Consider the following 11,910-nt stretch of genomic DNA (forward strand, 5'->3'; position numbering starts at 1 on the left):
TCTAACGTCTCCTCATCCTCCTCTCTCAGGGAAGTAATGGCGTGGCTCCGCCCCCAGCAGCAGGAAGGCTTGACTCCGCCCCCTCCTGCGTCCCCATCCTGCTGAGACCTGAACCAGCTGACCCCCGTCCACCAGCAGCTCCTCGTGGACTCGCTCTCCTTCTCCCCCCCCTCTCTCCCTCCCGTCACGTTTTTCTGTTCATGTTCCAGCCAATGAGGGAGGGGCGATGGCCAGACTGGGTCAGCAATGCCAGGGGGCGTGTCCAGAAACAGGAAGTGACCTCAGAGCTCCTTCAAACCCAAAAATTTGCGTGTGCTCGACTCCAGTTACTGCATGATATACACACACACACACGTATATACACATATACACAAACAAAAAGACACACACCTATGTACACACATATACACACACAAAGACACACCAATGTACACACACTAACACACACATGTACACACACACACACATACACACACAAACACACATATACACACACGTACACACAAAGACACACATGTACACACACACACACATATACACACACAAAGACACACATGTACACACTCACACACCAATGTACACACACACACACATACACACACAAACACACACACTAACACACACATGTACACACACCTATACACACACAAAGACACACATGTACACACACACACACATGTACACACACAAAGACACACATGTACACACACACACACATGTACACACACCTATACACACACAAAGACACACATGTACACACACACAAAGACACACTAACACACACATATACACATTGTCCTGCTCTTTTCTTCTTCTATCCTCCAAACGTCAGAAGCAGTCAAACGTTCATGCTAACAGTTAGCTGCTAACCGTTAGCCTTGGATTAGCCTCTGGTTAGTTTTGGCTCATTTTCTCAGTTTTAAGCCTAAAGAAGACGATGAATCGTTAGTTGTGACTCGGCTGCAGCGTCTTCCTCCGTCACTAACATTTGTGTCACTTCACAGTGAATGATTTCAGTTTTTATCGCAGAGAAAACAAACAAACAAACATTGATCAGCTGTAATCAAACCTGTGATTGGTTTGTGTTTGAAACTGAGCTCCTTAATATTATTATTATTATTATGAACAGATTTCCTAAAGTGACAATCCTTTGGGTGTGACTGATGATGATGATGTTCCATATTTAAAAAGGCTGCACGAGTTAAAGGAACCACTGTAAACATGTGCGTTGCCAGGTTGGCTGACGTGTGTGTGTGTGTGTTGTTAATAACGTGTTGTTGCTCCCTGTGGACCATCAAACTTTAACCATGTCAATAAAATAAGCTTTTTCTAACATTATGTGAGTGATGTTGTCATTAAGCCAATCAGCATCCTGTGTGTGTGTGTCTTTGTGTGTGTGTGGGTGTTCATCTGTGTGTGTGAGCGTTAATCTGTGTGTCTGTGTGTGTGTGTGTTCATTTGTGTGTGTGTGTTTATATGTGTCTATCTGTGTGTGTGTGTCAGTAACCTGCAGACACTAAGTAGCCTAAGCTGCTAATAGCATCACAGTGCTAATAATAGGCAGCATGTGAGTCAGGACCAACACGTGTGTGTGTGTGTGAAAAAAGCTCAGTCTCATTTTGTGTTGCACTAAAGCTCTATGTTATAAATCTACATTAGATTAATCACCGTTAGCTTTTATCTAACTAAACATTCTCTGTCAGACAGGAGCTGCACTATGAATGTTGATAACAACACGCTAATTTAAACCAAGTGTTTACAGTCTCGCTACATGCACATAAAAGGGGTGGAGACTGCAGCATCTGACCAATCAATGGAGAGAACTGTCAGACTGAGCATCTTTACAATGAATGGAGGAACAGTTTATGATCTTAAATAAATAAAATTAATATAAATCTATGATGACAGTGAAGAGCAACAGTGTTAGTGCAGCGCACAGCAGGAGGCGGAGCTTAGCATAACTTGGTACTGACCAGGTTGATGAAGTTTAAAATGATGAATAATTAAAATCCATAATTCAGACCAAAGACAACCTGTTGTTACAGTAAAGACAGTAATAATAGAACTCAGACAGGAAGCTGCTGATACTGTTAATGTGTAAAAGTGTGAGATTATTTATGATATTAATCTATTAGATGATAAACAGACAGAGCTCTGTAGTTAAACTTTATTACAGCACACACGTGTTTCTATTCATGTAGATCTATTTATCACAGACTGGGATGAGAACACGTTGTTTATGTTCCTGTTGATAATATCAGCCCCAGCATATTAATAAGTTAATTTATTAATGATTAATAATTTCAGCAGCCCACACACAGTTCATCAGATATAAATCTATATTGTTCCTAAATGATGTCATCAGTAAATGAAAGGATTAATTTATAATTAATAATCTTCTTTATAAACTCATCTATCAGATCTGCACCAACCAGGATCATCTATTAATGTGCAGGTCGTTTTCTAAGAGATCTGATTGGTCAGGAGGCGGGGCTTTAGCAGTCAAAAAAACCCAAGCCAGAGAAAAACCTGGGGTGTATTTGATCAAAGTGTTCCTGAGCAGTGAGAATAAATGATGGACACGTTAAAAAAAAGATAAAAACAGTAAATGGTTAAAGAAGGTGTTATTTAGTCAATGAATCATAGCAAACAACTCAAGCACTGATCATGTGATCACACACTGATCATGTGATCACACATGTGAGCGTTGTTGTGTGTGCACTGTGCGCACATCTCTTAAAGTGATAGTGTATCTTTGTCATTGGGAGCCTTAGTGCTCCGCCCTGTCCCTGAAGCTCCTCCCTCTCTGTATATGCACAGCTTTCTCATTATTAATCTCTGATCAATAAATAAACACATTTATACGTGTGGTAAACAGAGGTGATGATACACACGTATATATTTTATATTATTACTGATGGTTTAAACACACTGTGATATCATTAATAATACGCTACACATTAAACATGTAATAATGATTATATCATCATTTGTATGGATTTTAAATCATATTCAAACATTTATCATCATATTATGTTTAATTTATTTTTAAAATACCGTATTAAAGTAGTAGTTATAAAATAAAGTATAACAAAAGTCTTTTTGACCAATTTTTTCCTTTTGTAGATTTTTATTGAGTGTTTTAAATCATCACTAAATGATTTCTTAAATAATGATGACATGGTTTCATGAAAGTGACTCAGCAGATTAAGCCAAGCCTGCTGCTTAAAGGTGCAGTCCGCAACTCACAGATCCCTCTCTCCCACTCCCTTGTGACGCTCTCTTGCCCTGCCTCCAAACTTTCAAAAGTCTCTCCCTCAGAGGAGCTAACAAGCTAACGTTAGCCAGACAGCAACATCACAGTAATATAACATACTCTGTTAAAAACATATTACTGCAGCGCTTCTCTCTCTCTATGTGCACACACCTCAGCAGCAGCAACAACACAGTGTCACTTACAGCAGCCACACACTGTAAAAAAGATGGCGCTCTAGCTCCAGGAAAGGGGCGGGGCCTTTGAGCAACAGCTGTCAGACAGCCCATCAAACACAATCCTGGCTCTGATTGGTTCTTTTTGTGGTACATTCTGGCAATCTGCCAAAGGCTGCAGGAGCAGCAGGGGGCGGGGCTCATTGAGCTTATTTTTTCACACAAACTACTAGTTTGATGTAAAGCTGTCCTTACATAAGGACAGCTTTAGCAAATATGACAAAAAGTCACTTTTATAAGAGTTGCAGACTGCACCTTTAAACGTGGTCAGGAGCAGGTTTCACCCATGGACTGTTACTATGGTAACCGAGGTGTTTTCTCGTTGATGAAACTGCCGTTCCAGTTAGAACCAGGCTTAATGGACTCTCAGGTTAAACCTGGCCTTAACCCTGAGCTGGGTTTGATCAAACACCCCTGTGGTGGCCACCAGGTTAGCCATTCATTACCATAGTGCTTTGTAGTCCAACACACACTGATTAAATCCTGGAAGTTAGCATGATCACAGGTAAGCTAGATTCGTAGCTTACCCCCTAAAAAATTAAACAAAATGACAACAAAAACAAACACACATTTGCAACAAAATAACACAACAAACACACTGTGTTATGCTCTGACTGCTCATTATTCTAATGCTGACATGATTGTTGATGATATGACCCTCAGATCAGGTGTGTGGCTCCGCCCCCTGTGACGTCAGTAACACAGTGAGAGGATGAGATCTGAACTGCAGTACAGCACCTTCACCACCAGGTGAAACTGCTGAGTCATGGTGTGGTCAGATCCTGAGATGTCTGAGTTGTTTTCATGTATTGATTGTTTTAGTGGGAAATAAATGAAGCAACATGTGGCCTGGGGTCTAGTTTTGTGCAGCACCAAAAGTCATCACACAAAATGATTTTAAAAAACACACAAAATTACAAACATATGCACAAAAGATTAACAAAATTACACAAAACAATAGAAAACACACACCTCTGTCCATTAATAATAATCAAAACCCAAATAAATGAGCGTTCAGAGCAACATCTGAGAGTAAAGAGCATTAAAGTAGGAACTAATGAATCACTGCATCACACCTTCCACTGACTGGTACACAGACCTATCTACAGTATATCTATACAGCAAGGTGTGTGTGTGTGTGTGTCTGTGAGTGTGTGTGTGTGTGAGAGTCAGAAATAAATTTGCATTAGGAATTGAGTATTTACATGGTCAGTTTAAAGAGGATTTCACTTTTATTCTGAATTAAAGAGGAATTAAAACTCATGTAAACCATCCATGAAAAAGCTACAGAACCTCCCACTTTTCTATATCTAGACACACTGATCTCTGGTACATATAATTACACAAAAAGCTCACAGAACAGCAGAAAAACACAACACTTGACAATAAACACACAAAAATCACATTAAAAACACAAAACATGAACAAAAACATAAAATACTACTAATTAAACTTTGAGATGATTTCTGTGTGTGTGTGTGTGTGTGTGTGTGTGTGTGTGTGTGTGTGTGTGTTATAGAATAGTCCGGCCAAAGTGTCAAGGACGGTGATAGAGAAACAACATCAGATCCTCTTTACCTTTTTAGTGCTTTTATTTACAGTGTTTCTTTAAAAGCAACACGTGTTCTCCAACATGACATGTCAAGGCACAATCAGCCCCCCCCCCCCACCCCCACAAATGTTATAAAAGCAAAAGTAAGTTACAGCTAAATTAATAAAAATACAAAATATACTGTATGACAATAACTGACAATGGTGTGAATCCCTTCATCCACTTTGTCACATTCATAATAAATTAAATGACATAATAAATGTTAGAACCTGTGATACATATTTAACATTTAAAACTGAAACAATGGTTGAACATTAACAGACATACACTCACTGTTAGATTATTGACTTTTTATCCTTTGGCCTCAATGTCTGAATCTGAATCTATATGTAACTTGTCTATGGTCTACTGTAATGTGTAATGTCATGTGATTTATGTATTCTATGTATAATGTCTTGTTGAATGTCTACTGTACTAACCTGCCTTAGGACAAAGGATGAAAATTAGCCATTATGCTAACTCTGGCATATTTACATTGTTGCTCTGCTGACATGTTGATGATTATGCATTGTTTTAATTCATATAAATAAATAAATAAATTCAAACATTCAGGTCCTTTTACCTCAAACTTTATTATTAAAAATATAAATGACAGAAAACAAATATATAAAATAAATAAATTCCGCTGAACTGATGATGGTGATGATGATGATGATGATGATGATGTAACTGAGCTCCCTAGGGTTTTCCTGACCAATGCTACCACAGAAGAACACTGAATCTGTCCATCACTGAAGTTCTCCTCCATCATGGGTTCCTCAGGAGAACCTGGTTTGAAGAGCAACACCACAGGCTTTAGGACCACAGCGACTCCTTCAGATACTGAGTCTGCAGACAGGAACATGTGCTGAGATGTTCTTCACCGTTCAGTGGTTGGTTGGATGTCGTCGGTCTTTGGCGAATGTTCTGATGTTCTTGTTGTTTTTGAAGGATCTTTGATGTTCATGACCATCTAAACTCCAAATTCAGGAGCATGTTCTTGGTTGATCTTCTGATTTTCTTGGATGTTTTTTAATGTTATTGGATGTTCTTTGAATGTTCTCAGATGTTGTGGAATGTTTTTGAATGTTCTTGAATGTTCATCTCTGGAGCTTCACTTCCTCCCCACCTCGTCTAGAACCTTTTGGTTGTTCTTGGATGTTCTTAGATGTCTTGAATGTTCTTGAATGTTCTGGAATATTCTTGGATGTTCTTCTCTGGAGCTTCACTTCCTCCCCACCTCGTCTAGAACCTTACGGTTGAGCTGTGCTCGTTCCCTCAGACTCTCCACCTGAGCCATCTGGATCATGTTCCTCAGCAGGTGGAACGTCAGGTCGATAGAGAGCGGCGGCTCGTTGCTGCGCTTCAGAAGCTCCGCCCCCTCCCCCCAGTCGTCCCTCTGAAGGCGAAGAAGGTCTGAACTCCTGCTGTGAAGAACACGGAGAACGTTCTGTCCTGGTTCTCCTGCAGAAGAATGCAGCAGAAGATTCTCCATGTTGTCCCACCAACTGTGAAGGAGGCGGGGCCTGTGGGCAACTGGCTGCTGATTGGACAAGAGCAGGATGGAGGATATCAGCAGGAGAAAGAGCGATGATGTCATTTCCTGAAAAATAAAAAACACCAAATGAATTAAATAAATTCTCAGGTGTCACAGGAAGAATTATTTATGTTATTTATAGTTATTAGTTTAGTTATTACACTTTTAAATCATATTTATTTTTCTTTTTATGCAACACAGAAAATAAACGTAGAGCTGAGAGCTGTTTATCAACCACTACACATACATCTACAAATGAATCAACTATTCAATAATCATTAATCACTAATCACTAATCAATAATCATTAATCTTTTTTCTTATCTTGTCTGCACATACTGTCAAAGGTCAACACTACTAGAAGTTCAATCATTATGAGACAGTAATGCATGTTTTGTTATTGCAATAAAATAAATTGATTTATTTTATTGCTTAATTGTGACCATCACCAGCCCTCCCTAAGGAAGGGTAAGAAATATTTTATTATAGGGAGGATATAAAAAGGGAGAGCAGTGTTACACCTAAGTGGGGAGGGAGGGGGAGGGGAAAAGGGAGCAGGGAGGAGAGACTCAAGGTAGGAAATATAAAGGGTGGGGAGAATAGATTATTTTACAGTGAACCCCTGAACCATGCCGGCCACACGGAGCACAGCGGGACACCCCCCCCCCAGGCAGAGCCAGGCACCAGCCACATGTGCCAGCAGTCCAGGAGGCAACCCCCGCTGCCCGCCGGCCCCGAGCGGCCCGCCCCGCCAAAGCAGGCGGCGGCCGGGCAGAACGCTGCTTCTAGAACATCCCACATTACCACCATTCTTTCTACTCTGCACTGGTTCTAGTGAAGTTTAGAATAAACTATTGTTACGGCAAAATTTGCGGTTGACCTCATTTGGAGACATGATTTATTGCTCTGGTTGAATGATGGAGTCCAGGAGAAGCATTGATGATTTTATGTAAAAGTTTATTCTAAACTAAGAAAAAAAGTACAAGATGGAACAAAAGAAGTGACCGTCCCGGCCGGAGGTCCGATGATTCAGTGACACACAGTTCTGATCCAACACGTATATTCCCCTCAGTCCCCCTCCCTCCTCCCCCCAGGAGATAGAGGGAGAGGGAGGAGGTGAGGACAGAGGGTGAAAAAGAAAAACAGTTTCTTCTTTGGGTCTAAACAACCAGTTCTGGTATCTGCCGGTTGTCATAGAGACGGAGGGGTGTGCGTTTATGTGTTTGTGTGTGTGAATGAATGTGTATGGCGTGTGTATGTGTGACATGTGACTGTGTGAGCATGTGAGTACGCACACAGAGTGCCTATGCGTCCTTGTGCGATTATTGCTTTGGGGAGATATTGTGTGCTTTGGACAAGGCAGTCTGACCCAGCAAAGTTGAAGACATGAAAATCACACAATGGAAAGTTACCCAAGGCTTAAGGTTTAAAATATATGAGTTAATATATTATTAAGCCTAACTAATAATTTCGCCCCCCACACTATAAATATTAGTTCTTACGTTCTGAGCGTTACATGGTCAGACCCTCAATATATCTCAGACTCGTTGTACCCCGTCTCTTCAGTCTTCAGACCAGGGTCTCCTAAAGACCCTAAAACTACATGTAAAACCAGAGGAGACCTGGTGTTCCAGACTCTGGAATAACCTGCACCAGTCTCTCAGGGAGCTCAACTGTGTGGTTACTTTTAAAAACTGCTGAAAACTTTACTTTACAGAAAAGCTTTTAGTTACTGGATTTAAAAAATAATAATTTAATACTTTTATGATGATGCTCCTATGATATATATTCAGCCATGTTTTATGATTTTATGACGTTGCACTTATATTAATTTCCCCACAGCTCTATACAGCACTATATGATTTTATCTACATAAAGCTTTATAAATAAACTACTAACTAATCACTGATCATTAATCACTAATCATTAGTCACTAATCACTAATCACACTGATTCATCAACCTCCATTTACTGTCACATTTACTGAGGAAAACCAGTATAAACCAGTAGAACCAGTAGAACCAGAAGAACCAGTAAAACCAGTTAACCCAGAAGAACCAGTAGAACCAGTAGAACCAGTAGAATCAGTAGAACCAGTAGAATCAGTAAAACCAGTAGAACCAGTAGAATCAGTAAAACCAGTTAACCCAGAAGAAACAGTAGAACCAGAAGAACCAGTAGAATCAGTAAAACCAGTTAACCCAGAAGAACCAGTAGAACCAGAAGAACCAGTAGAACCAGTAAAACCAGTTAACCCAGAAGAACCAGTAGAATCAGTAAAACCAGTTAACCCAGAAGAACCAGTAGAACCAGAAGAACCAGTAGAACCAGTAGAATCAGTAAAACCAGTAGAACCAGTAGAACCAGAAGAAACAGAATAAATGAGTATAAACCAGTACAACCAGTATAACCTAGTATTAACCACACACACAGAGACACACACAGACACGCACACAGACACGCACACACACACACACACACACACACACACACACACACACACACACACACACACACACACACACACACACACAGGTATGATAAATATGTTTGTATTGTATTATTAATAGAAATAGAAATATTAGTAGTGTATTGTAAAATAATAATATTAAGATATACAATAATAATAATCAATTTTATGACCTGCTTGTTCCTTTTTTCAGGGTTGTGGGGCTAGTAATAACATTAATTATTACTAGTAATTATTCAGTAGTAATAATTAGTAGTAATTATTCAGTAATTATAATTAGTAGTAATTATTCAGTAATAATAATTAGTAGTAATTATTCAGTAATAATAATTATTATTATTTGTAGTAATTATTCAGTAATATTAATTATTATTATTAGTAGTAATTATTCAGTAATAATAATTATTACTAGTAATTATTCAGTAATAATAATTAGTAGTAATTATTCAGTAATAATATTAATTATTATTAGTAATTATTTCAGTAATAATAATAATTATTACTGTATTATGATTAGTAATATTACTAACATTATTGCATTAACAACAGTCCAATTATTTACGCCAATAAACTTGAATCAATTAACTTTTATTTAAATATGAGTTGAAAAAAACAGTAAAATATAAAAAGATGTTATATATGGTTGAAAATGAGATTAAACTTTATTCAGATTATAATATAATACAGATGATATAACATTAAATAAGATAAAAAGAAACGAGACGACTGAGAGTAATATTAATAATTAATAAGAAAACCAGCTTCACACAAACACATCAAAATAAAGAAACAAGTATTATTATTAATTAATCATAAAATTATAGTAAAACCACTGCACATGTTTTTTTTAATAGCAGAACGTTACCATTAGCCTTTATTATTACTCTTATTAATATTATCATAATCAATATTATTAATAATACTGATTGTTTGACTCACCTTGTTCTGTGGAACTGAGTCGTGGATCGGATCGAGTCAAATCGGATCTGTGAGCAGAAGCAATGAGCGCGCGGCTTTAAAGGCGCGTCCTGTGACGTCACAGAGAGGACAAATGGTCACCTGACCACCGCACGCTAGGAATCACCAATAAGTTCATCAATAATTATTATTGATGAAAATGAATCAGTGATTCACGCTCTCAGTAAATGAATCATTTTAGAAACAATTAATTAATTAAAGGATTGAATATTTCTGTTACTTTGTAATGAAATATTTAATATTTACTGGTAAACAATGTTTGTGGATAAATGTAACATATTTACCTTCAATTATTAAACCTAAACTTATGGTAGCTTTAACCTCCTAATATTAATTATTGATTATTGATTTAACTACTTTGGTTTGAAAATAATTGACTTTTATTGTCATTGACTTAAAAAAAAAACGTCTGAAAATAAGTTCAAAAATAAAATGACAGATTTAATCAATTTTATGTTTTACATTGAGTCCATTGTTGGAATTAATAACAGACTTTTTATAACATTTAGCAACAAACTGTTTCATTTTTTTGTTACCTTTGATCCGATTTACAGCAATATTTGTGAAATTTGCGATATTTATTGTTCCTGTAAAAATATGCCAATGTTAAATCTAAATGTCAAATTTAAATCGAACTGGTAATGTTCTCATTCCAACTATGATCTTTTATTTTGGTAAACCCAGTGAAATACATATAAGCTAAATATTTAGTTCCACCCGTGACATATAGATTTAACATTTAATATTCACAGTTAACCTTTAGATTTAACATTTAGATTTTATCATTTTAATTTAACATTTACATTTAGATTTAACATTCAAGATTTACATTTAACATTTAGATTTAGCATTTAGACTTAACATTTAGTTTGAACATAAGCATTTAGATTTAACATTCACACTTAACATTTAGATTTAACATAGACATTTTCACAAAAAGTAAATTTCACAAATATTGTTGATTAAAGTTCGTTTAAAATCTAAACCGTCAAACGTTATTTCTATATGAACAAAAATACAAATTAGTTTTTTTTTAGATTTCAGTCATTTTTAGATTGTAAAGAATCAAAATCTTACGTTCTTAAAGAAACGAGCATTTAGATTAAGTTTCGTGGCATGAGTCTAGGATAGAAATTTAAAAAAGCAATTATTGATTATGGGCGTGGCTTCTGAAGCAGGTAAGATCTATGCTATGCTAACAAGCTACTCAATACTCACTATAGCTTTCTAACCCAGGGTGAGAATATTTTCTGAACAATTTAAACCCATTTTTACTTATTTTTTTGTTTAACCATTTTTCTACAACTTCACCAAACTCACCATATTTTCAACACTGTTTCTTGCCATATTTTTGCTCCTTTTAATGTATTTTTGCTACATTTCTGACACTTCTACATCACATTTTAATGACTTTTCTACACATTTTTTCCACTTTCTGGACATGTTCATCACTTATAAACCATTTCTACCACTTTTACACCTAATGTCACATACAGTATGTTGACCCATTATTGACACTTTTAACCTCTTTTCACCAGATTTCATGATTATTGTTGACAATTTAACCACATTCATGATTTATCAAACCCATTATTTGCCAGTTTAAACTAATTGTTGAAATATTGACACTTTAACCCTTTTACTATTTTTTTTGTCTATTTTTATCCACTAATTTACAACTTTTTTCTGTGGTTTTTAAAATCCCATTTCACCTCCTTTTCCACCATTTTTGGTAACTTTGAACCATTTTATTAGTGATTAAAACCAGGATTTCCATCTTTAAGATGACTAATAATAATAATAAACGTTCCTGGATAACAGTGGATATTATTCAGATGAATAAATA

The 11,910-nt window shown here is 36.8% G+C and overlaps 2 protein-coding genes across 3 annotated transcripts in view; one reads left to right on the forward strand and one right to left on the reverse strand.

Moving 5' to 3' along the window:
- dnajc5ga (DnaJ (Hsp40) homolog, subfamily C, member 5 gamma a) overlaps positions 1 to 461 on the forward strand; it is a 7,582-nt gene extending 7,121 nt beyond the window's left edge. For both annotated transcript variants that reach the window (XM_028440513.1, XM_028440514.1), the window contains one exon: positions 30 to 461. Coding sequence is in view for 1 of the 2 variants with exons in the window: in XM_028440514.1 (XP_028296315.1) it covers positions 30 to 37 (8 nt within the window). In the remaining variant the exon portion in view is untranslated. The remainder of the gene's footprint in view (positions 1 to 29) is intronic.
- Positions 462 to 5,450: 4,989 nt separating this feature from the next.
- uts1 (urotensin 1) lies at positions 5,451 to 10,199 on the reverse strand. Its single transcript, XM_028440625.1, has 2 exons — positions 10,026 to 10,199; positions 5,451 to 6,683 (listed from the first exon to the last, which is right to left on the reverse strand). Exon 2 carries the CDS (start codon positions 6,678 to 6,680, stop codon positions 6,306 to 6,308), a length of 375 nt encoding a protein of 124 aa, XP_028296426.1. The 5' UTR covers positions 6,681 to 6,683; positions 10,026 to 10,199; the 3' UTR covers positions 5,451 to 6,305.
- Between the last annotated feature and the right edge of the window lie 1,711 nt (positions 10,200 to 11,910).

Source organism: Gouania willdenowi (genome assembly GCF_900634775.1).
Source record: "Gouania willdenowi chromosome 24 unlocalized genomic scaffold, fGouWil2.1 scaffold_320_arrow_ctg1, whole genome shotgun sequence".
Lineage (NCBI taxonomy): Eukaryota > Metazoa > Chordata > Actinopteri > Blenniiformes > Gobiesocidae > Gouania > Gouania willdenowi.

Bases quoted from the DNA above. Each gene is read 5' to 3' on its own strand.
- uts1 (XM_028440625.1), bottom strand. From the start codon at position 6,680: ATGACATCATCGCTCTTTCTCCTGCTGATATCCTCCATCCTGCTCTTG.